The sequence below is a fragment of the Dermacentor andersoni genome, chromosome 4 (genome assembly GCF_023375885.2).
Source record: "Dermacentor andersoni chromosome 4, qqDerAnde1_hic_scaffold, whole genome shotgun sequence".
Taxonomy (NCBI): Eukaryota; Metazoa; Arthropoda; class Arachnida; order Ixodida; family Ixodidae; genus Dermacentor; species Dermacentor andersoni.
In genome coordinates, this window is record NC_092817.1 from 39,155,548 (window position 1) to 39,182,333 (window position 26,786).

At 42.8% G+C, this 26,786-nt stretch overlaps 1 protein-coding gene across 1 annotated transcript; it reads left to right on the top strand.

Moving 5' to 3' along the window:
- The first annotated feature begins 19 nt into the window (after positions 1-19).
- LOC126536955 (2-oxoglutarate and iron-dependent oxygenase JMJD4-like) lies at positions 20-18,460 on the top strand. Its single transcript, XM_050184031.3, has 6 exons — positions 20-637; positions 749-917; positions 1,731-1,862; positions 8,413-8,698; positions 13,774-13,917; positions 17,810-18,460. The coding sequence occupies exons 1-6, from the start codon at positions 361-363 to the stop codon at positions 18,134-18,136; spliced, it is 1,335 nt and encodes a 444-aa protein (XP_050039988.1). The 5' UTR covers positions 20-360; the 3' UTR covers positions 18,137-18,460.
- Positions 18,461-26,786: the final 8,326 nt, after the last annotated feature.

The following is a 26,786-nucleotide window of genomic DNA, read 5'->3' on the forward strand; positions in this document are numbered from 1 at the left end:
AGAGTCACAAACTCGTTCGCTATTTTCTTATTGTACATTGTAAGAAATAAAGTTGGGCAGATGTTTATTACAAACACACTAAAAATATTCTGTTGCAATTCTAATGCAATTCTATTAAAAGGCAACATGATTTGAATTGCGAAAGTGCGGCGATGTCAATCACGCTTCTGTTGATTCCGACATTTCCGATCGCGCCATGGAGGTTTGCGTCTGCGTCGAGCGGCATGATGGAATGGTGTGGCGCGAAGTACTGAAAAAGAGTTGACAGCGTATTTGTCGCCAGGGTTAGGACAAACCTCTAGTTACTCTAGCCACTCAGCAAACTGTGCAAGCCTGAGATGAGGTTGCTGGCCGGAGAACATGTACTCCGAATGCCTTAGTGATCGCATAGAGCGAGTGAAATTACAGTGTGCAAGTGTTTCGTGCTGTGCTACCTCTCGCAAATGTGACGAAGAAAACGTTTTTAAAGTAGGCTACCTCAGTCCAGACGTTTCCTACCGCGAATTTTTTCTGCAATATGCGTTGTCGAATACGCCGTGCATCCTTTCGCCGCAACACACTAGCGATTGGAAGAGTCGTCATGAATGGGTTGACAGCTCCGGCCGTCCGAAGCTTGAGTTCCTCAAGTCTTCGTTCGGTGAGTCACGCGATCACGAATTCTCTTGTTCTGTTAAACTAAGTGAGTCATGCTTGCTGTGTCCTCTAAAATGTCTGAAATAAAGGATACATCTTATTTCTCGTTTAAAAGGATCAGCCACCGTACCCGTTTCTGACTGCAGCGTCAAGCAGTACGACTCCCCATCATGTTCTGAGATGACGTTTTCAGAGTATGTTGACTACTGGCAAAAGCTCATTGACTCTGGGCACGACTATTGTGCGAACCCGTGTCTGTACCTCAAAGACTGGCATTTCACCAGGTAAGGAGCATTGTCTGCCGGAGCATTATTTGGAAAATAAATAGCACACGCGTGCGTCATAGATAGTATGTACCTACATCTATACTAATGTAGACGCATCTGCCAACTGCTAGCATGGTATTATACGGGGATAATCCAACACTTGAATGTGAAAAACGAGATATTCACCTCTGAGGCCAGTTCTCGAGTCTCTCTCCTAGCGTATGAAATGTCTCAGTTGCTATAGTGACTTACTCTTTTAAGATACATATAGTTTCTCATTATATTAGTGAAACTTTATGTTAAAATATAACCCACTCATTTTTTTTCTTGCTGGTTTAGTTTAGTTGCACATGTGGTATATAAGGTGCATTCTTAATCACCATGCAATTTCTTGTCGAATCTGCTGTGTGAAACTCTTGTAAGTATAGCACCTGTACGTCATACTTTCCTGTAGTTTGGAGGTCGTGCCATGTTTGCACCAGATGTACCATATCAAAGCTAGGACATAAACCGACTAACCTATTAAATCCTTTGATCAGATATAGGCACCATCCTTCAACCGGAAACTATGGCTTGTCTTTCAATTCTTTGTACTGCAGATGTACAGTGCATCATACTGGTGAAAGTGGAATAGGAAGATAGTAGGTTTTTATGATGCATGCTTACTCAGCCGTAACTTAGCCTGCCCTTTTTAAGCAATTTGGTGTGTTGTTGCATTGAATTGTGCTAGCAGACAAATACCTCATTACACTTTGATGACTTTTTGCATGGCATGCAAAGTATTTTTTTTTTCACTTAAGTTGTAATTCATCCTGTCATTCTTATTTCCAGGGATTTTCCCACCTATGGCCCTTATACTACACCAAAATATTTCAGTTCTGACTGGCTTAATGAGTATTGGGACTTACGGACCGATGTAAAGGATGACTTTCGCTTTGTGTACATGGGACCCAAAGGATCATGGTAAGTTGCTTGTTAGGGTGAAGATATTGTGTTTATTTTTTTTATGATCAGCATGCACCACATGAATATGTGGGGTGCAAGGAGAAAAAGAAACAATTGAATTTGCAGTAATTCAATGTCAAGACAATTTGATGACATAATGGACACAAATAATGTGACAGACAACACAGTATCTGTCAACTGTTTGTCTGTGTCTCAGTCTTGTAGATCTGTTTCAATTAAACCTCATGTACTGTGAAGTGTGAATGGTTATTATAGCTTTCCTAGAGCTGCACTTTAACTTGTTAGCTTGTTTATGATTTTCTGAGATCTAAAATATTAGTGTATATCTCTTGATTATGCTGAGCATGAGAAAATGGGTTCAATTCTCTACTGTGGCAGCCACATTTTGATTGCGGTGAACTGCAAGAACACTCATGGTGCATAAATTTAGATGCATTTAGCTGCCCAAGTAATAAAAAATTTCTCGCTCTCTCGTAATCGAGAGTAGATGTAAGCATGAAATGGCTACTGGCAAAGCAGATTGGTTGAAGCTGATACTAGCCGTAATCTTAAAACGGTTGCATGCATGTTCGCAACAGCGCACCCCACCGCACCACACCATGCCATACTGCGCACTGGTACATATGGATGCTGCCCAGCTAGAAGAAAGCTGGCTGAAGGTGGCATGACAGGCAGTGAAAGATGCTAGGGACACAGAGTGCACTGCCCAGCTAGAAGAAAAGCGTCTGAAGGAGGCGCCACGCAGTCTGATGCCATCTCTTGAGGAAACGCAAAACCTGCGCCGTGAAACTCGCTGACCGCTGGCATTCAAAAGAGCACAGGCAATCCTGTCTCAGCGCCAAAAGATGACAATGAAGTGTATGGTGCCCTGTATCTGCCTTTGAATGTCGCTATTAGAAATGACAAATAAAGCTTTAGCGTACTAGAAATTACAGCTTGAGTGATATTGTGAACAAACATTAGGAAGAACTTGGAAGCCATACTTTTTGTAACTTGTATGGGCAGTAACTAGCGTATGTAATGTGGTCCTGTACAAAGCGTTGGGGGCCAGAGACAGCTTTTTCTTAAGTTTTGGCTCTTTGCCCGGATGATCTCATTTTGTTCTCGCAACAATGGCCGGATGTTCTCGTTTGAGTGCCCAAATAAGGGCTCTAGCTTTTGGCTCAAGATCACTTGAAGGTCATTGACAACGGGAGCTAGAAGCATTTCATGTTTAAAATTAATTCACTGTGGCATCTCTCATAGCCCCTGTGTTTCTGTGGGTCATTAAATTTACCCCACGGATCAATCAATTCTATGATAAGTAGTCATCTTGGTTTGCAATACCATGAAGGTGCTAAACAAAGACTGATTACTTGCAAAAAAAAGAAGTCAATTTGCACACACTGATTAAAGTAGAGGGGTAATGTTTGTCACAAACTTTTAAACACTTTTGGCAGAGACACTTGTGCTTTACACACTCAGAGTAAACCATTGCGAATATGTTAATACAGTAGAACACCAGTGATGTTTTTTAGGGGACTACGAAAAAAGAATGCATGATCCAGGAAAACTTGGCATCCAATGACATATGCAGCAGCACTAGAGATAAGGCAAAAAAAAAAAAAACTATGCTCTTGCACATAATTAGAAAGGCAGCAGACTACAAAATAACCAGCTATATAAAGCCTGCTATCACTGCCTGGTGGTTCCATTGAACTTTAAACACTTTTTTTGGAGTGGTGGCAGCCGTGAATCACGGTAAATGAGATTTACGATTTCCATCTGGTGCTTCGGTCAACTGTTCAATAATAACAGCCTCTTATTGAGAACTTGCAGCCTTTCGTCATCTCATGCACAGCTGTGCGTATCGAAGTAACCGTGCAAGGCCACAACGGTACCCGCATACATGGGTGTGAAGTGACCGCTTGGGCCTTTTTCGACATCCTCTTTGATTTTGATGTTGTGAGTCATGCGGAGATTGGTGATGATGTCAGATAGGCTCAGCAGTTCTTATTTTCTGGTGCCATCAACACAGAATGCGTATTTATGATGGGTGGCATAAGCCATAGCATCCTATTCATGCCATATCCTCGAGCTCCTGCACCGCTTTGGCAGATTTGCTGGTGTTGTCAATGTTTCGGACATTCTCACTCTGTTTTTAGCAGTGGCCTTCAGCAGTTCAGCATACATACTACCAAAGGGCCCCATTGTATTGGTGGTGCGCCATTGCTTTCTGTATTGTGATAGCAATTATAAGGGCGCTCCAGGCAAACTTCTGATGTTGGTGTCACTGTTGCCGTGATGCCCCACATATATTTAAGTATATATATATGCTGTATGTTCATATATATATGTTCATATATATATTGCCAGTATGTATGGTATATATACAAGGTAGAGGCTGCACTATTCTACCACGAAAGTTGCTCAGACGAGCTCTTATGTTTTATACTGATAATTCTCAGACTTCCTTAGAATTGCAGTGTGCAAACAAAAGTCATAAAACATTCCATTCACAGTGCATGCCTTTTATTTTAGTCTCCTCAGACTTTTAAAAAGTGAAAAATGATTTTAGTGCTCACACTTGTGAAGTGATGTAATTTCGCTGGTGCTGCTCTTTGTGAACAGCGAAGTGGCACTTGTGCGAAGCTGATACAAGCCCTACACAGCATGTTAAAGATTTTAAGGGTGTCAAGAATTCTGGTACTCCCACGTATATCACATCTGCGCATACGCCATGCGCAGTGCCTATAGGGGTGCCACTGAAAGCCATGTAGCGGTGTCCGTTGGAACCTCAGTCGGGCCTTGTGCAGGAAATGCCTTCTTCCACTGCAGGCATGACTGAAATGTGTGCACGCGATTTGCTACTTGTGCACGTCACAGATAGTTACTTCTGCGGTGTCAGTGTGCGCAAGGAAAACGCACTGTAAATAGTGGACATGTACCCGACTTCACGGCTGTCTGGGACGACATTGTCTCCTTACGCACCAAGTGTTTACCGCAGATGAGCATTAACAAGCTTGCCTACAAAGCGGAGCTTATCGCCAGTATGCCGCTTTCATTATAACGACCCGGCCGCTAATGGACTTATTTGTTAGCCCGTGAACCAACATTCTTTATGCACACACTTGCTTTGTTTACATTACCGTGTATTTTTATAGTAGGTTGAGGGAGCACCATTGCACCTGTGAATGGTTTGTACAGGTGCGACCAAGTGAGAAGCCAGTGACGGCAAAGCTTGCAAACCAGCACGACCAGCTTGGGGAAACTAGCACATATACAACTCCGGCAATAATTAAGGGTTGATTGCTTTTATGCTTGCGTCTTACCACCGTCTGCACAGCATGGATTTCACATGTTCCATCATTAAACAAGTAGAGCGTTTCTATGATTTCACGGGAGCATGCAAGAGATATCAGAAGACGTCATAGCTGGAAATTTGCCCCCCTGGTCAGGCAAGAGTATATTGCTTTTATATTTTATGTTATTTTTTAGTGTCACCTCCATTATTACTAGTATCATTCTCGCACCCAAATGAAGAATTAAACTGCATGTTGTATCGCATGTTGTAGTGCTCCGAGTCTGAATAGCTAATGCAGCGCTTTTTAATTAGTTAAAATAGTATGTTGACACAATATTAGTAGTTTGAAAGCAAGTACAAAGCATGGCATTAAATATTTCTTGTAAACCGCGTGCTACATTGAAATCATTTTCAAAGCAGAGACAACTACAGTGAAGCAACATAAACATATATTGACCCATTTCATGCAAAAGAAGAAAAAGCGAACAAGCACTAGCTAGCACCACTAGCAAGAAAAAAAAAAGAAAGGAAACATGAAGGTTTCAGAATTGACCACAATGTATGAGACACCTGGGGTAAGGTGAATATGCATTAGTTGCAGACATCAGGGCTTCGAAGTTCAGGTGTTTCCCATTGCCACGAAGTGATATTAAGAGGCATTCAAAATGAGGTTGAATGCCCTGGCAAAGCCTTTAAAGCACACAGATGCCAGGTTGTACAGTCAACATGCAGATAGCTGAGATGAGCGTACACCGAACATTCAGCACTGCTGGTCGAATTTTAGTGCCATCGATAGGCAGAGCAACAGCAGATTCCATGCAACACATGGGTGATTGCGTGACGCTTTTATGAAGGCGCCGTCACCTGCTTTTTAACAGTTGGAGCCCTTTGTTCAAAGCATCTTTAAGCACAATGAGTACTTCACAGCTTTGCTCTGCATTCTCCGGCTTAGCTTTTCACATCTCTCTCTTTTTTTTTTCAAAGAGGGGCATCGCGTCTCATCAGTAACAGCCTAATGTTTATTGTATCTTCTGGACTGTAGATGAGGCGACCAAGTTTAAACAATCCGCCATGGTTGATTAGTGGCTATGGTGTTGGGCTGCTGAGCACGAGGTTGTGGGATCGAATCGCGGCCACAGCGGCTGTATCTTGATGGGGGCGAAATGCGAAAACACCCGTGTAGTTAGATTTAGGTGCACGTTAAAGAACCCCAGGCGGTCCGAATTTCCCGAGTCCCCCACTACGGCGTGCCTCCTAATCAAATTGTGGTTTTGGTGCATAAAACCCCATAATCTAATAATCTAATCCAAGTTTAAACGTGGGAGCATTCACTAAAGGTGCAGCGACATCAAGCAAAAAAAATAAAAACACAGTAATTGCTCTGAAACTGCAGTAAACAAAGTGCGATTGTGTATCTTCTCGGTCGTATGGCCGCAAACTATCGCCGCCATTGCTCTTGCTCGTCAAGCAGCACTGTAAACTAACTGTGTGCCTGGCGAGTTGAGGGTGGTAGATATCTCTCACAGCATCTTTGTAGCATTTTGCTACGAGGAAAAGACTGGGGAATGAGAGCCGACCCCGAAGGCGGGGTAACACAGCGTCTCAAAGCGTTAGCTGCCAGGAGGGCGAGAATGGTACAAAGTGACATGCTTCCACTCGTGATGCAAGGAAGAGAGTCATTAAATTCTAGCGGCCGAATGGAAGCTAGAGTGCACACATGTGATCTACCTCGTGCTATGTGAGACATGACATATATGTGCCAATTGTGTCAAAGAAGTTCAGTACAGTCGAGCGCCTTTGTATGTGTTAAAGCACCCTACTACACAGTAGTTGTTTCAAGATATCGCTGAAGGCTTACAGAAGTGTTAAATCACGATCCAGAATGCAAACATGACAGCAAGCGCATAGGTGCTAACGGGAACAGTGCTGCCCAAGCCCACCTACACTTTGCAGCCTTGGCAACAGATGGCATTATCAGTGCTTTGCACAGGGCGTATAGTCGCACCCATGTCTACCTAGAAAACTGTTCGAGGAGTTCAAGCGCAACGCTAAACATTGCTATTGTGGTCAGTTCTTCGCCCTTTGGGTGAAACAGACAAATTTATTTTGGGGGGTAAGAATCGGGCATGAAAATATAACCAGTGGTGAGACTAATACACGTGACCCTAGGGCTACTAAGCGGAGCCAGCATTTTAGAGTGTAACAGCGGGGAAAGCATTACAATATGGAAGTCTAGTGCACATGCAGTGATCATGACTTGCCCTGCATTCATGTTTCTTTGTGCATGTGAATTCTAATTTAAAGAAAGCCTAAGAAGAATTTTTGAAGTGACGCTTTCTTTGCCTCTTTCCAGGGGTTTGGCCTATGTCATCGTTTCTTTGCTGGATATATTTGTGTAGAGTGTGTGTATATGTGTGCATGTGTGTCTGTGTATACACACACACACACACACACACAATTTGGCCCACTGGGCATGTGCTACTGGATAAGTGCCAGTTCTTGGCAAATCCCCTAGAATGGATGTGCCACTGCAACATAAGGGTTATAGAACCAATGCCTTAAATGTTCTTAAATATGTGACCTGCTTCTCTGTGTATACCCCTCTCTCTCATCAACATTGTTCCTTCCAAAAGCATCATACTTACCTTCATCTTCGTGACACAGACAGCTACAGGTGATGAGGCTATGCTTGTGTCATCTGCTGCTGTGGCCACCTCGCTAATTCAAACAAACTTCATATTATTCAGATTACAACACTGCGTTGAATCTGCATTATTTTTTAAAATATTTTTGCTAGAGACAGGAAGAGCTCGTACTTCCAGGGATTAAGGTTGTAACAGTAGTGAACAGTCTGATCACAGTAGTTTCTAAATGTAAAAGCGGGTGACTGCCGTACTTCTTTGTGTGATGATCCTGACACAGAATCTGTAAATGATGATTCGTAAGTCCTGCTTAAGTCCTGTGTATCGCATACACAATATTGTGATACATACAATCTTGTACATTTCTAGCTCTCATGTAGCCAAACACGTCATTGGTGTGTCATAAATCTTCAGTCTTGAACTACATTTTTTAAGCTGCAATATTACATGGAGGCCAGGAAGCAATGACTTTAATCTTGAGCACCTTGTCATCGTGTTTAAAGGGTAATTATTGCGGCCATAGCTTGCTGGTACTGTTCCGATTAATTCTACCTTGACTTGCTTTACCAGTTTCTGCTGGTTTTGTCTAGGTTGTTACATTATTTAATTCTTTTTATGCCAGGACGCCACTGCACACGGACGTGTTCAAGTCATTCAGTTGGTCTGCCAACATATGTGGGAGAAAGCTTTGGTACCTATTCCCACCACGTGAAGGTCAAGTCAACAAGGGAAAAAAGAACAAGCTGCCATGCAATGTCAATACTCTGCTGGAGGAGAGCCTCAAGGATGCTGCTGAGGCGCCAAACCTTCCGAAACAGGGAAAAAATGTACCATACTTGAAAATCATTCAAAGCCCTGGAGAGATTATATTTGTCCCGAGTAATTGGTACCATCAAGTTCACAACCTGGTAAGGCACCCCTGCTTCCTTGACTAGAGCATTTATCGTGTGTAGGATGCAATTCATTACAGTTATTACATGCGCTACCCTTTGCAGCTTTTTTTGTGCTATCTAAACTTACAATATGCTTGTGAGTTCTTGACTTGGTTGTTACATTGTTGGACTGAGATGTGTTGGTTTCCTACGTCACAATTGCTCAATACATTTACTAGAATAATTAAAGTGCCACCATTCATTGCTTGCTTCCGACACCTTCACCTTTCATTGATGGCTGCAATCATGTCACAGAGAGTGCCATGTTGAATGTCCTTATGTGCTTTGTACTCACTGATCCATGGACAGGTCAGCCCAGTGCAGTGGTTTCAAGGTGTACTGTGACCCTCTGGAGCATGTTAAGGTGGGATAATGAGTGGGTGAAAGGGTGCTCTGTGTTCTGGGAAGCGACAACAGAGGAGCCGGCTTATATGAAGTTGAAGTTGAAGTTGAGGTTTATTTTCTTTCAAAGATGAAAGAGGGAACTGCGACAAAAGGCGGTAAAGCCTGACGAGGTCACAGTTCCCCAAAACAGCCAATACAGCAGTGAGCAACACAGAAATAAATATTAACATAGTATGATAGTGAAAAATACATTGCATCAAAACAACATTGCATCAAATACATTGCATCATAGTATGATAGTGAACAAACTACATTTCATGAAACGACAATATTACCGTGAAAAAATATTACTTTTAATACAAAGACAATGCACCATAAATCAAAGGCAGTGTATAAACATGGCATGAGGTCGATAAAGAAAACACACACATAAACAACTTGATACGAAAACAAGAGACTCTTCGCTAAGTGAAAAACTGACATCATATTGAGTCAGTGCTAATTAGTAACTTTTTTATGTCTTTTTTAAATTTGTTCTTAGAGAGATCAAACATGACGCTTAAAGATGGGTTATTGAGAACAACTGTAATTTGGTAATCGAGCTTTTGTTTGCCGTAATTTGTCCTCGTTTTAGGGACCAAGTTTCTGTGTTGCCGAAGGGGATATTTAGAAGGAGGGCGGTTTGGAGCAATGGAATACAAACGATTACGATGGATGTACTGTAACAGGCGATATGTGTAAACATGGTTTGCTTTAAGTAAATTATGCTTATGATAGAGTGGTAATGTTGGTAGGTTTTCGGGCCTACCATGGTAACCCTCAATAGCCCGCAATGCCTTCTTTTGTAAAAGCAATAACTTCTGTAAGTTACTTATTGTTGTAGTGCCCCAGACCAGTGCACAATAGGACAATTTGGAAAAAAATAGTGCATAGTATATGGACACCTTTAGGGAAACTGGCAAGAGATCGCTGATCCGGTAAAGACAACCTACAGTTTTACTAAGGTCCGCAATAAGTTTTGAAATATGTGTGTTCCATGATAAGTGCTCATTAAACCAGACACCAAGAAATTTCTGAGTTGTTACCTGTTGCAGTTTTGTGTTGGCGTATATTAGGTTAAGTGTGTAATGAACTGAGGCATTAATGGGTCTGAAAATTATGTACCTCGTTTTTGACAAGTTTAAACTGAACTTATTCGCCTGCATCCAAGCGTATAATTTTACCAAATAAGCGTTCACGATAGTTTCTAATTCCGGCAGAGTGCGTGATGTGAAAAAAATATTTGTATCGTCAGCGTACATAACCAAATCTGTGGAATCAGGTATGTTACAGATGTCATTTATATACAATAAGAACAAAAGTGGACCTAATATAGACCCCTGCGGAACCCCTTGGGTAATGCGCAAACGGTCCGAAACAAAATTATTCCATTTAACGTATTGTATTCTGTTATTTAAGTAACTTTTCAGCAAGTTTAGAGCTATTCCGCGTATACCGTAACTGTTCAGCTTACTCAAAAGAATTTCATGCTGTACGCAGTCAAAAGCTTTCCGGAGGTCTAAGAACAGACCGAGAGTGTATGCTCTGGATTCAATGTTGTCAATGATTTTTTCTTTAACGGCGAGTAGTGCTTGCTCAGAAGATTTATTTTTCAAAAAACCATACTGAGAAGGGTTAATAATGTTATGTAGGCTAAAGAACTTTTCTAATCTACTATTAATAGCTCCTTCAAATACCTTCGATAACACTGATAACACGGAGATGGGACGATAGTTTGTGATTTCATTTCTATTTCCTCCTTTATATATAGGACAAACACGAGCAATCTTCAATTCATCTGGGAACGTACCACTTGTAAACATCAAATTTATAATATACGCTAGAACCTCGCATATTAATGCAGACACATACTTCAACGGTATTGCTTTGATGTCGTCATGGCCTGCTGAGACATTGTTTTTTATTTTCCCAATCATGTTGAATACAATAAAGTGCAGTGTAGAGAAAAGAATGGCACCTTTTCTACTACACTGTAATGGTTTCACTTAAGCTGTAAATCCAGATGTCAGATTTGTCTGCTTTAGATGCTCTGGCAGCTGCGCTTTACAGAAAAAACGATATCTGGTTTTGGTGCAGAATTATGGATTTGTAAACTTTGGGCTTTAATATTTCTTTATCTTAGCAATTCTCAGCAAATTTTGTAAAAAAACTGTCTTATATTAAAATTTCACTTCCTATGGTTGCTAGAATCTAGCTTTATCTCTCAAATGCAATAAATTTCATTCAAATCGGTCCAGTGGTTGTCTCATAGAAACATTTCTGCATTTTGAATGTATTTAAAAATGGAAATCACAGTTTGCCCTGAGCTAAAGCTTCGTTTGAGGCCCACACCTCGTCAGAATCGAAAAAGAGAGTGGCTTTTGCATGACTATACTTGGAACGTATAAACATTGATCCCTGCAGAAAAAAAGTGGAAAATGTTGGAATTTTTAGGTTGCCATCATTGCACTGTCACTTGTTAAGTTGAGCCAATGTGCAGCAGTGAGGGAACTTGAAAATGCTACAGAAATTGCATTTCACTGCTCGTATAAAAGCTGCAGGCAGCATTTATGAGTGCTTTCTGCTCCTGATGCTTAGGTGGGTTCATGAGGAGTGTTCATCCATAGTGGTGTTCATGGTTGTCTGAATGCATTTACAGAGAAGTACTGGGAATGTCCAGAGCAACTGTCAACACTGTATAAAGGGGATGATAGGATTACAGTAGATTGAGATGTTCAGAAAATCGCAACTGCAGTGCTTTACATACCGAGTGTAAGGCAGAGGTTACATATGCGTAATGCAGAGGCTGTGAGTTTGGCTCCCCCCCGGCAGCAAGCTGTTTTATCATGTGCTTTCATTTCCCTTTATCTTATCATTTCAACACTTCAATTAAAGACTACAAATGCCTTCACCTGGGCTTTTCTTGGGTTCATTATCTGTTGGCTTCGTATGGTTGCAACTAACAAAAATCGGGCCCCTTGGTTCCCCCTTCTTGTTCATGGCACAGCGAGGGTTTCGACACCAGCACCTTTGATACCTTCATGTAGTATACGAGGGTTTGTTGGTCAGCTGCGTGCACCTAAAGTTCATGTACTAGGTGACGCCATCGATCAGAAGGATGTTCCACATCTGCCACTGCATGGCCATAAGTGGCACTGGCTAACATTCCCCATCGTTAGATCTTGTGCACATACATAAATGCCTAAGGATGTGGACATAGGAACAGCCTTTGCCGTAGCACAACTGGTCATGCAATGCAAGCGTAACGCAGAGGTTGTGGATTCGGCTCCCACTGGTGGCAAGTTGTTTTCTGATCCACTTTTATTTGCCATTAGCTGGTCATTTCAGCACATACATTAAAAACTACAAGTAACCTCATCTATGCTTCTCTTGGCTTCATTATTTGCTGTCTTCCAATGATTGTGACAGATATAAATTGGCCCCCTCAGTTCCCCTTCTTTTAGTTCATGACATACAATATGTTGTCATGACTTGGCTTTGCCTTTTGATGACTGGCTTACTGCACTGCTTCAGTGTCTACGTATACCATTCTGCTGCTAAGCATGAGATGCGATTTTGATTCTCAGTTGCTGCAGCCACATTTCAATGGGGATCAAATGTATAAATGCTTGTGTACTTTCTATTTGTGCACATTACGTAACTCCAGCTGGTTAAAATTAAACTGCAACCCTTCCTTGTGGCATTTGCCATGAAATCCGGCAATCTGACTGGTAACGTGAGCACATTTTTCTTATTTCATCAAGGCCTGCTTAACAATAATGAAGCATTGTCCATGTGAGCATTGCAGACTTCTTTAGCTCAAAATAATAAGCAGATATATAACAAGGTTTTTGATGTTCAGATATTGGTGTGTCTACAGTTGCAAAAATTCTGAATGGTACCAATGTTCCTTCAGTTTCTGTTGACAAGGAATAGAGGCAACATGAGCCAGGCGGTTAGAGTCATCTACGTCTGGAAATATGTGGAGATGTTGTATATTTTGATTATATGCTGGATATATACACAGGAACAAGAGCACAGGCTTGAAGGCAGAAGTGGTAGCCATAACTTTTGATGTGGAGCTGGATTCCTGATTGGCCTTGTTGGGTGGGCAGGGAATGCATTTGTACGCAGTGTATGACTAAAGATCCCTGGCTAGAGCACCAGTTGACTAAATGAAACCGTGCAGCAGTAAATTCTTTAGAATAGCTCAACTTCTGCCATCTGCCCACCTTTACCATCTTCTGTCCAAAGAGCACCAGCAGCACGCTGTCTAGAGTGTCTATAGGGATGCTGCAACTGCAAGTACCGTCTCCCCATCCCTGTTGTGAGCACATGCCACTGTGTTGACCATTATTTTCTCTACTCTGCACTTCTCTGTGTTCAACAAAAAACAAGCCTGGCCCTTCATAGTCGCTTCTCTCTGAATGTACAATGCACTTTTCGCATCCCTGTTAAGGCAACAGTGTGTACCTTGCCGTCACTTATAGGTGTAATCACTTGTAGGTGTAGTCACATAAGAGTGGATGCCCGAGCTTTATGTCATAGTCGACTGATATATGCCTTCCTAGCTTGAATGCCATTAGTGTGATGTTTCTTTTGGGGGGCAATGTACGATACTGTCAGAAATGTAGTTTGGATGAGCTCCTCTTTTTTAATCTTTTCAGGATGACACAATCTCAATCAACCATAACTTTCTTAATGCTTGCAATGTTAAGACTGTAATGATCAATCTGATGGCTGCATTAATTGACGTTCAAGAGGAAATAGCGGCTTTTCAAGACACTGATGGATTTCAGGAGCATTGTCAGGTAAGGCATGATCTCATAGCATTCGAACCCTGATTTTATGGTTACCAAATTTTTCCACACCTTTTGGAATTTCTTGCTGATATTTGCGAGGCTCAACACACAGAAGAACGGTGCAAATTTCGTTGTCTGAAACACATATAAATTCAAGACCGTCATGCAACTAGCACGAATATGAGGTATCATATTTTGCCGTACTGCTCGTACTGCTCTTAACTTGACCATCCTACATTGGCCTTTGTGAGCCCTGCAAACAAGCAAAGCTAGTCCATTTCCTAGAAGCAATTCTGTGCATCGCATAGACACATTGCTAAACCCACTGCTGCTATTCAGTCATTTTTCAAACCATACCTGGGAGCTCTGCAACAACCCTTTTTATTGCCTGCCATGTCCGCTGGGAAGAAAACTGCATAGCTCATGCTGCCACACGGCAGACATTGAAGGGAGGTCACGCATGCCAGGGTCTCTGAGCTTGGCCTCTGAAATTGGGAGTGCTTGCACTACATCTCAAAAGCCAAGTCACACACAAGCCTTTCCTACTGTCTCCCTGATGAAGATGCACACTATGCATTTTACCCGGCTGGTATGGAAAGAAATGAAAAAAAAAAAAAAAAAACATGACATGCAGCTCTATCTTGTTTACCAAGTGCTGTCTAAAAATTTCAGAGGACTGAATTTGACTGAAAGTAGCGATTTCACTTGTGAAAAATATGCTTCCCATCATAGGATAGCTCTGCAGGGTGAACAAAATCATTTTTTCTTTTAATTTGCATTGATAGCCGATAGATTTATTTATTGCAACCACCAAAGTTTCGATAAGATGAGGTGAGTAGACTAGGTCATCAAATGCGGTAAGATGCCTTAATACAAAAGCAACATTTGTCCCACATGATTGCTCTTTTACTGACATCTATGTGAGCAGCTCACTTGTGATGACTTGGCAGTGGTCCTTGATTTATGTTTTGTAATTTACATTCCCAGTAATTTATAATGAACCCATGTGATTCTTCTGCATGGACAGTGGCCAGATGTTCCTGTCTTTATACCCTCCAATGTTGCTGGCCTAGCAACTTTTTCTTCGTTTCATTACATTGCCATCACATTTATGACTAATTTTACTTTAGGTGAGAAAGGCCAAACTGAGCACTCACATGTTTTCACGCTGACTAGTGGTGCCATTTAGACCACATTGTTGACCAATACAGTAGTTGTTCAGTGTCATGGAGCACTGCACGCCTTACCGCCCATTCTTCTTATTTTGAAGTCTAAAAGTGCCCCCTTATTAGGATAAAGGGAACTGAAAACTTCTGTTCCAAGAATGTTATCTTTCTTGTGATGGTATGTTGAGTTTACAGGCTCTGGTAGCTAGTACAACTCCTGCGCTCCAGTGTGCTTTGTTGTTTTATTATCATGGCCGCGAGGCAGTTCAGGTGCCCACTAGAACGTGAGACAGTTTTGATGCCTGCGGCCCTTCATTTACTTCCCGCTTTCTTGTTCTTCTAAATACAGTAAACCACTACTATTCGTAGAGCTTTGTCAGACTCCGTACTATAGTTGTAAGAACCCTAAATGCGGCATTGAGTAAAATATGTATTCTGCTTAAATATCCACATTGTAGAAGAGGAAGCAGTTCCATCTCGTTCTCTGCATCTTGTTCTTTAGAATGGCAGTCGGACAGATTGCGTAGTTTCTTCTTTATCCTCTCCAGAAGTATGTTTTGTTGGAACTGTAGGTAATACTGTTAATATATATACACCCCTTTGTGAAAAAGTAAAGACCAGCTAGCTCCTGCCTAGTGTGGCTGGCTGGCCTTTACTTCTTTATGTTAGGCTGCTATGCATGTTGTTCAGACTCTTAGACTGTTTTTGCATATCTGAAACAATGTGATTATGGTCTAATGACCTTAAAACATGTTTTGACTATGAAGTGGCAAGTGATGAAGAGGAAACTATGGCTTGGCCAGTTCTATATATGTATTGTGAGTGCTACTATGATGAATTTTACAATGAATTTGCCTATTTAGAGAAGTAACCTACGTGTTTCCAATGAAAACATTTACATATTTGCTTCATCATAATCTTGTGTTGGCAACAAGCATCCTTTGTAGAGCAGTGTGCATGATTTCTGCTCCAATGATCCACTGTAGGCTTGAGCACACTACAGGCCTGTCTGGTTCACTCTTGGCCTACTGTACTGCTTGTACAAGTTCGCAGTGCATTCTTGTACATAAGCTCATGATGGTGGCATAAAAGCATGATGGACGGTGGCGTGGTGCTACTATGTGGCAGGGAACCGCTGCACCTGCTGGAAATGGGGCGCAGTTGGTGTGCACAGTGTCTTGCAGACAATATTCAGCGAGGCGATGTCTGTCGATATAACAGGCGTTTTGCGGAGAACGTGTGAAAGCTTCTTAACCCTTTAATTGTGGAGTTCTTTTTACGACTGCTCCCAGCTTCTGCCAGGTTTTCTATTTTGCATATTGGTTCAGCAGATGTTACGTGCTACATACAAGTTGATTCTTTGTCACCCTTTCTCCAAATTCAACATTCATAAACAGTTAATAAATTCCTTCGTCTGTCAGTGTGCAGACTGACCTGCTGTACTGCCTTGCCATGGGTGCCCTGCCAACCCTCAGCCCCTGCCGTTTTTTTCTTCTTCTTTTTTTCTTTTTTTTTGCGAGGTTGTTTAGTGGACATATAATGCTACATAGCAGCTGGTTCTTCTTGTTGCTTTCTCCAAATCAGAATTCATCGACAGTTCATAAATTTGGTCGTCTGTCAATACGTGGGCAAGCCTATTGTGCTACTTATTCTACACATGTGAACATGTACCGCATTACAGTAAGGAACCTGAATCTGAACTTGCCACACCAGCTCGTCATGGCTGCTTTGCCGTGATAGAGTGACTGAACATTGAGACATATGTTCCACCTCCACTGCTTTGAGAGAGGCAGGGAGTGCACAGAAGACACAGAATGAGTATGCGTAATAAGGAGAAGCAGGGGTTCTGTGGGTCGCCAAGTTAGCTCGGGTGGGGCAGTGTAAGGGCAACGTAACTCTCCAGCCATGTTTCTACACAGCTGTAGTAGCCTACAGCATTTTGAACTTTGTGATGGGCACTACACTGTGACTTGCTTTCCAGCTCTGCTTTGCCTTCATTATTCATGCTGTCAGGCAAGTTACCATACATGGCATAATGCCAATGTCATGGCAATATTTTTTGAGGATACACTGAAACACAGACTGTAAGCTTAAGCTGCACTGGAAGAGTGGCACACATCTAGCCATTGAAGGATTTGATCAAGCAGATGATGTGACCTCCATTTCAGTGCTCAATTCAAAAGCATTGGTAATGTGCTGCACAAGCACCCTCAGCACTGTGTATGCAATACCTGAATTTCTTTAGGCACCGCTACAGTGAGCCATACATGAATCAATCTAACCTTAAATGCCTTGTACTCGTGGTTATGTCGGATCACTTGTAGAGCTTTGTTTATGCTGAACAAAAGTATTAATCTTGAGTCCTTGCATGATTTATACTGTAGTATAGCGTATGCCACCCCAAAGGAAAAATGATTTGAAGTTTGCCAGGCAGACAAAGAGAAGGCTCATGTTTTGCTATTTGTGATTAATTTCCAACACATGTCAGCAGAACCTTTAGAAGATGTTTACGTAGAATATTGCTGTGACTACCTCTGAGTGGCTGCTGTAATCTGATGGCACTACCCTCTTGTTGGCATTTCTGTGAAGATTCTGCTTTCTATAGCAAAGCGGCCCATAAAGTAAAAGATATAGATGGTCCTGTGGCATTTCAAGATGAAGGTAGCTGAGTGTGTTTCGATTTCTTCATACTTTGCTTTTACAGACCTGTAAACAAGTTGCATTTTTACTTGCAGGCTATGCTGAGAGCTCACTTTGGCATGAATGTGGCAGACTTTTGCGCGATGCTAGAAGCAATCTTGAGACGGAGAATGGAAATGTTTAAAATGCCTCCAGCACAACGAGGAGTTGCTTACCTGACCAAGGAAGCACTCACATATGACGTGACGGCTGCCTTGTTCTGCCACAAGGAAATACTGGAGTGGCCTGCTCCCATATTGGAAACAGCACATATCAATAAAGAACTTATGTGTCACCTTAGGAAGGACCTAGAAGAGCTGGCTGAGCTAGACAAAAACTTAGAACATTCGCTGGACATTGTGCAACCGGCCCTGGTGATGTAGAGCCAAGAATTCTCAGAGCTGCAATAGGTCTGAGCAGATGCAATGTAGCATGTAAATATACTATATTTGTATTACTACCCAGTGAGAGCCCTTGTCTTCTGCAAAGAAGGTTTGACAAGAGCCATGTTTTACCAAGTACTATTCACATTATGTGTAAATGTGCTTATATATTTAATGTAGTTCTAGCAGACTTTTAATTGTGTAATTGGGAAGGAAATGTGTGACTAGTCCTCCACAATATGAGTTTTATGAGAATAAAGCTGTTCTTTTCGTGCACTTTTGCTCTCACTAGCAAAGTGGGTGAGAACAACAGTGTATTGCAAATCATTTTTTTGATGCAGCTTTCTTTCTAACTTAAGCTGGTGCTTCAAAGTGTATGAATGCCATATGTTTTACATTTGCTAATGATAGCAGAGTGGTGTCATGTTGAATGTATTTGCCTTGCTGTTCCTATGCCACACAAGGACCAGCGAGTGGTGAGCAAAAAGAGGCATTTTTTGACATGGGCATCTGAGCTCTTCCACGGTAGATTGGAAGACATCAGCACTCAGGTGGTCTCCCTCTCAGTGACTGACTGAGCACAGTGATGCCTAGTTTTGGTTATATGCTGCGAACGGGCCTGTTCCTCATGACATGGCCTGGTCACCTGTCAGATGAGTAGTCAGTTGGGCAAGGGAGCTTTATTTTTATATACTCCTTAGTGTTCTTTGTCAGGTAATTGGGATGAAGGAACATTTGGCTTCATACAGAGAAGCCATTGTATAGTATTCTGTGAAGACTGGCAGTAGCTCTTATTTATGTGCAGTCCTGCTTCAGGGTGAAATGCAGGTGCCTGCGGTTTTGCCTTAGGTAGCATTGTAGGCAAGTGCTTGCCTCGGCTGCAATAGGTTCTCTGTTCGGAACCCACCGCTGCTGATGCCACGTTCGTAAAAACAGGCACAGTCAATCCCATACTTGGCACTCGGGTTTCTTGAGGGCCAAGGGAAGAAGTCTGCTCCACTCAAGTTCCTGTTAGCTACAACCATATGAGTAATGTAGTCAATGAAGCCAGAGAAAGCATAGGGGAAATTAATTGTAATGTTTAGGTGAAGTGTGTAAATAATAAGGAAAAGGGAAATGAAAGTGGACAAAACGTCAATTTACTGCAGGTGGGATTTGAACCCAGATCTTGCGCATTGTGTGTGCAGTGCTTTACCAATTAAGCTACCATGGCTGCCATCCTCTCGTCCACTTTCTTGGCTATTTGTGGATGTGTATGAGATTAGCCCTAGGAGTGTTAGCCAGTGCTGCTCACAGTAGAAGTGGAGCATTCTTTTTTAACCGCAGTTGTCACATATATTATGTGAGTTTAGAAACAGACAACTGGCCAATTAACCCTTTAACTCCCACATTAATTCCAGAAAAACATACTAAATTTCCCAAATTCCTTATGTAGTCATGATATTTTATGTCAGTGATTTTGAAAATGTAATACTTGATTGGTTTCTGGTTAGAATTTTAAAGAAATGCGGCTCTTGAAGGCAGCTTTCCATTAATGTGAACCATAACTTGTCTTTGGCGGTGGGAGCAGCACAATATTGGGCTGAACGAGTGTGACTCATCATTGGCAATATTGGCACAACCTCGCATAACGAGTACAGCTCAGTATTAGGGTTAAAGGTATTAACCCATGTATGCTAACTTATGGCATCAAAACTGTCAAAGTTGAAACCCTTGTTATGCAATGACCGAGAAGAATAAGAGGATCCGAGGGACTCGATTTTTTGTCACTTGTTGAACCTCTGTGAGCACGTATAAGCCTCCCGCCAAAAAGTACACACATGAGCTTGCACATGTGCGCGAAAGTTTGCAAAGCTTTATGAGCTAAAAGATACGTGCATGAATGCCAAAAAATATAGTAGGAATTTTTTTTGCACAGTTTGGGCAGGTGCACAAGGTAAGGAGGCCAGAGAGTTGGGCTAGTTGTCATGGTACAAGCATTACGTAATGCAGTAGCATAAACAGCAAAGCAAAAAGACAAAGAAAAAGTATGAATGACAGCACTATGCTAACAACTGAATTTTGCTGGGTCCTTTCCTGTTGTATACTTAGCGGTTCATTTCTTTAACTATGGTTGTCAGTGTAGAACTGATCATGTGTTTGCACAGCCATTAAGCCAAACATCTTGGTTCCAGTATTGCAATTAGAACAATTTTTTTTTTATGTTTGCATACTTTTCACTATTTCCACACATAAAAGACCCCAACTAAAGTAACGTGTGTCTGTGCCTTTTGTGTGATCAACTGTAGCAAATTTGCTGGAACCACTTGTTAAAATTGACCTTCTGCTGATACTATGACTGCATGTTTGCCTTGTTGTAACTCCACACTGGATGATTGCATCTCCTGGCGTCCTGCAATAAATTTTTACGATGCAAATCTCAGTTTCTCCTTAAGTATGTGGCCACCTTGACTGCTAGACATGTCGGGTGTGACCGAACAATGGCTCTACAGGTGTACCAGTCATCTGTACTCTCCAGCATGATGTATGTGTTACCAGTCTTGAATGTGCCACTTAGTTTGGTGGCTCAACTGGAAAGATCATCGTGTTGCCCCCTGACTAATTCTTGGATTACTTCATAAGGTGCAATCTGTTGCATTACTCAAGTGCATCAGTTACCCTTGAGGCTGTGAGCAGAACAGAGAGCTCTATATCGTATTGAGCATCTGCATGGCTCATCGAACGGCCAATTGCTTCTTGATCATCATTTCACTGCCCATTATCTCACATGGGAAAAATGGCAGCATTATTTATGAACATTGCTGGCAGTTCTGAGCATGCTTCTTCAGTTACGCCTCTGCCTCCGAAAGTTGTCACCAAGCGCATATTCCCCATTTATATTGCAATCCATGACATACACAAAAAGTCTGATATGTCTGTTTCGGCAATATTACAATTGGCTCAGTCGCACATGTTTGAAATATTTCCAGATTATCTTCAATTATTCACAGATGCATCTGTACATAGTGACTGCCAAGGTGCCTCAGCACTTTTCTGCCCTTCAACTCAAGTACAACATATATTTCCTATACCCCATCCAGCCTCATGAACAACTGTGTAGCTAGCAGTGAATAATGCTATGCTGAAATACGTGCAAGAGGAGTTAACTGCATCGAAGATCACCATCTTTACAGACCCCCTGTGCTGCCTTTAGCAGATTACAATGCAATCAGATTAATTGTCCACTTGTGCACAGCATTACTGACTCTGCCAACAAAATTGCATCCCATGAGGTATCTCGTTGCTCAGTGGATACCTTCACACGCAAGGATCACTGGAAATGAACAGGCTGATTGGCTGGCTTCAACTTGTGCTTATAACAACTGTGTCTGCCCTGAAATTTTCTGCAAGCTTGATGATGCTCGTCTGCTGATTCGTCGCCACCAACTCAAGCAGCATCCAGACCAGCATGCCGCAAATGGAACGTTCCTGCCCCGTGTTCACAGTCGAGGCTTGCCTTGTCACGCTAGAGCACAACGACCGAAGCTGTGTGAGCGTGTGCAAATGATTATCCCCGCAAGGACCTGTGGCCAGTCCATCGTGTGCATCTTGCTGTACGTACACATACAATACCAGTACCTGATGTTGGAGAGGCCGCCTGTCATTGCGTAGCACACGTCGGTAGTGAGGGACTATCATCTCCTTGGCCTGCGCTGTACGAGACTCGACGAATGTTTGTATCCCAGTGGTTGGGCATCTCGATGCGATCAAGCTCATTGGACACTCCTTACTTTTCTGGAAGTAACTAATTTAGGTAGGTTCACGTTTGTTGCATATTTGTTGCTTTTTCTTTCCTTTTTCCTCCACTTCTACCATTTCTATGTTTGTGTCTTCTCCTTTCTGAAGAGTAGGCAGGCATTGTGCCTTACGATGGCAGTTGCCAGCCTGCTCCTTGCTTTCCCTTTCATGTCAAGCGAAATGTACATATGTTTTCAAATTAAATAATAATAATAATATCAAGGAGATACTGGGCGTAACCTGCTGCAGTGGCTTAGTGGCTATGGCATTGCGCTGCTAAGCACAAGGCCATCATATATCATCTCGTAGCGAATATTTATTGCAGTACCAGTTATATGGACACTCCAGACGAATTTTCTTTGCCGGCCTCGTCGTGAGGTTTCATATTAAATCAAAATGCAATAAGATAGCGGGCCGTTTGCTGTGGGTGCAAGGTAAAGCATGCTAAGGGGGGTCCGGGAATGATGGTGGCTTGATGCACATCCTCCGACGTGCCCAATGTTGGATGTCACGTGGTGAAACACGCTGGGTGAGGCGGAGGCGAGTGCGCAGTAACGTGGTCAAGCGCACATTATAGGTAGGGCGTGAGTTGGCAGGTGAATCGCGCTTTACTCCAGCCATGGCTGTGCATGGCTGTCCTGAGCACATACGCGAGTCAAGCGCCGTATCTTGGTGGTATTCTGGGGCAGGTGCAAAGCAAGGGTGAACCTTAAATGGCTGGTCGCTTCACGTGTGCTGTGTTCCCGGGCGCCTAGTGTTGGAGGTGCGTAATCTTAGGTGCTGGGCATGCGTTGAAACGAGAGGTAGCCCAAAGTGTTCGCTTCCTGAGGCAGGCACAGTGAGTGTTCGCAGTCATTTAGCGAGATCTGTTCATGTACGCCTGTGCATGTGTGACACCGTCCTCGTTAATTTAATTAGTAAGCGAATGTTTACTGCTGTTTATACGGACAGTTAACCTTGTTCCGTTTAATTGTCTAATACTTTGTTATTGCTGCCAATGATTTGACTAACAGCTGAAATGGCAACTTGTTAATGAGTTTGCATTCTTGGGGTACTTCAGGCACTGTCTATCTATCTATGTATGTTTGCATAGTTTGTGTCTATGTATCTAACCGTTTTCCCACCTGCCTGGATAGTCCGTGGTCGAATGGTTAGCGCATTGGAATACTGTGCTGAAGTAACGGTGCTCGAAACCAACAATCGGATCAAATTGGGTCACTGTGTATGTGCCGGTCTGCTCATACATGCCTCTCTTCAACGAAGCTTTCACGCCGACATGGGTCACGGTAGATGCAGGACTGGCTAGGCAACGCTGTTCGAAGAAACTCTGACACTGACTTGCAGCACTCGGCATATGCCACTCATCCTGCACTGGTGTTCAATGAACCTCTTTGAGGCCAACTTGGGTAACTAGGTACATGTGCCACTGGGAAGGTGTCGTTTAACAATGATGAAAAAGATCCCTTAAATTTCTCTGATGCTGAGCATAATCCAACCTACATCACAAGGGTTACTTAAGGACAGCAACCTGACGCATTAGCAGGCTGTTCCACAAGTTCACTGGGTAAGTGCCACTTTTCAATGCACACCTTTTGTGCCAACGCTTTAGCAAGCTCTTCCATCAATGCATTAGGTATGTGCCGCTCTTCAATGAGCCTCTTGCCAACTTGAGTTACCGAGTAAGCGCCACCGAGTGTGCGGCCAGGGAGGAAACAATTCTTGGCGCGCCACGCTTCGCGTCTCGAAGGCGACGCGCGGTCTTCGCGGCAGTGTCACTAGGTGGCGCCACACGTACAGAAAAAGCGCGAGAGAGGAACCCGGTTGCCGCATGGCGCGTTTTAGAGCTTCGGCGTTGGCGTGACCGAGCGAACGAGCACAGCGAAGAATGAAAGACCGAACGGGGAGCGCAGCGGCAGATGAAAGCGGCGATAGCGAAAGGAGCGCGAGGAGGAAAGCGGACGAGGAGGGTATGGTGAAAGCGTGAGAAGATACACGTAGTGCCGCGCTAGACAGGCTCTGCGGCGACGATGGCGCCAGTGTACGCGTCGTCTGGGGGGTCTGTCTGCGGCAGCTGTTGTGAATCGCGCCCACGTGTCACCCGTGCGCTGCCTATCCCGATCTCCAGATTAGCGAGGTAGTCGCGCCACACCTCGCTCCGGTTGCAACGTGCCGCACGAGACATCGATTGTCCGCGCCAGCCAATATATCGCGAAATGACAACACGTATAGAGCTGCGCTCAAACTTCGCATTAGGTAGTATCGTAATCGTCGGCGAAATTTTCAGTGTTCCTTTGCACGGGCGTGCCATGCATTTCCGAGGCCATATGCAGGTTTCGCGGCGGTGGCGCAAGGTGTCACCGAGTGTTCTTATAAGAGTAACTACTTAAGAGGAAGCTTTAGCTCGGGCCCAACTCCGACGCGGCCTGTTCAAATACATGTAGAACGCAAGAACGTTTTTATGAGATAACCCTTGGACCGATTTTAATGAAATTTGTTGCATTTAAGAGAGAAAGTTGAATTATAGTGACTGTTGAAGCGGAATTTGGATTATGGCCAGAATTTTTCAAAAAAGATTTTCAAAAATTTGAAAGTTAGAAAAAGATAGAAGCACGAAATTCACAAATTAATAGCTCTGCATCAGCAACAGATATCGCCGTCCTGTGAACAGGACCCATTAGATCATTAAAAGCAGACAAATTCGATATGTTAATTTATAGCTTACGTGAATTCGATACGTAGTGTACAAGGGCTCCGCAAAAGCTGCATTTTCATAATGTTAAATATTTTGTGATTTATGTGTAACCTATCAATTTTGTTTGCTTTAGATGTACTATTAGGTGCAATGCACAGAATTGTGATATCATTTTTCACTGCTGACTTATAGGGTTGTAAACTTGATAGTTTCGTTTTCTGAAAATTTCCAATATTTGCCAATTTTTAATAAAAAATTGACGACCTAAATAAAAAATTTGAAACCAACAGTCCCTAGATTTTAACTTTTTCTTATAAATGCAATTAACCGCCAAATTTGGTGCAGTGGTTGCCGAGAAAAACGAATTCTCCTTTTACCTGTATTTATAGATAGGAGCACCCGAGCTAAAGCTTCCACTTAAGAGGAAAAAACAATATCGGGAAAGAAACAATTTAGGATAACTCAAAGGGAAGCTCATTACCTTTCGAAGCGAGATCAGGATGCCTTATAATATAGAACACGCACCTATAAAGCGAGATATAAGAAGGAAGAAGAAGCATGTTCTTGCTGCAGTAAAGCTAGGGAAACGATGGCGCACGTTTTATTAGAATGAGAAGATATCTGCCCAGCGGTCGATTCAGGCACCACTGGCCTCTTTGAAGCCCTTGGGTTCAGCGAGAGCAGTGGAAAAGTAAACATGTCCGCAATAGAGATTAGTAAGAGGCAATTGAAAGATTGGTGGAAGAAAAGTAGGGAAACGGCAAAACCCGGAGACGTAAAGTTAACAATAGAGGGTCAGAAAATTTAGTTATGGGAACTCATCGTGCGTTCTTTTTTTCTTTTTTAACCTAGGTAGGACATTAAGCAGTATAATAACAAGAGCTCGGTGGCGCAACTTACGGCCCCGTTCCGAAGGGGACGCTCGTAACATCCATCCATCCATCCATCCATCCATCCATCCATCCATCCATCCATCCATCCATCCATCCATCCATCCATCCATCCATCCATCCATCCACCCATCCATCCATCCAGAAGCACGAAAGAGGAGTCCCGCTGCAGTACACGCCTCATACATAGCTCGTTTCGACGGTGGCAATACGCAAGTCGTGTCGCTATATTGATTCAATGCTAACGCATTACCGTCTACAGCATTTGTAGGCGGGTTCTACTGATTTTTTCCCCCCCGTTATTGTGACAAACCTTAAGTTCACATTCCAGTGATTTATTTTTTCTCAGGCATTTCGCACGTGTAAATCGATTTTGCATCCGTATAGTTAATCAGAAGTGTCCCAAGACGTAGTTAGCATTTAAACATGATCATTTTTCTTTGTGCTTGTAAGTGTGACGCATTATTTTAATGCGCACAGTGGTACATGCTGTGCTTGGGGATATGGATATATTATACATGTTTTTATTTTGTTTTTGATGAAAGGAGTTGATGGCGAACAGAAGACGACATATGAAGAAAATATCACATGGAGGCAAGAACAATTATTTTATTTACGATATATGCGCAGCTACAGTACCCCATATGCAGAAAAGGAATGCGTGTTCAAAGCATTGAGCTGGAACATAGGGAAGATTATATGTTGATGCATATAAGTGATAGGTCTGAGCGACTAAGTCAGACGCGTGCAATATCCGCTTGCACCGCAGCTGTGAGAAGGAAAAAGAAGATCATTGAGGCTTACGCGATTCCTTTGGCTCTGAAATCGTTTACTGCGACAGTAGCAAGATATCGCAAGGGACACCACCATCTTCTCATGAACGATTCCTTTGCGATGCAAATGATGTCCTCTTTGTCACACAAAGCATTGCATGTGGCCTACAAAATACAGGCGCGAACACCACTCTCCGAATTTGTGCGGTTGTTTGTGCACACAACCCCTGCACAAATTTCTAAGCTCCATAGCTGCATGATAGTGTCGCAGTGGATAGCACGCCCCGGCTTTCAATGGTGCATTGACACAGGGACATGGTTTCGGTTCCCATGGGGTGGTGGCTGTTGCAAACGTACTACGGCGCGGAGAAACGCATAGGAGTAGAAAATGATGAAGGAAGATTTTGAGAGACTCCCTTTTAAATGCTGGGATTTTACGGGCCAAAACCACGGCTTCATTATGAGGCACGCCTTAGTGGGGAACTGCGGATTAATTTTGACCACTTGGGGTTCTTTAA

Bases quoted from the DNA above. Each gene is read 5' to 3' on its own strand.
- LOC126536955 (XM_050184031.3), top strand. From the start codon at position 361: ATGTACTCCGAATGCCTTAGTGATCGCATAGAGCGAGTGAAATTACAG. The intron at 918-1,730 runs GTAAGGAGCATT...TCTTATTTCCAG, and splicing joins AAAGACTGGCATTTCACCAG to GGATTTTCCCACCTATGGCC. The intron at 1,863-8,412 runs GTAAGTTGCTTG...TTTTTATGCCAG, and splicing joins ATGGGACCCAAAGGATCATG to GACGCCACTGCACACGGACG.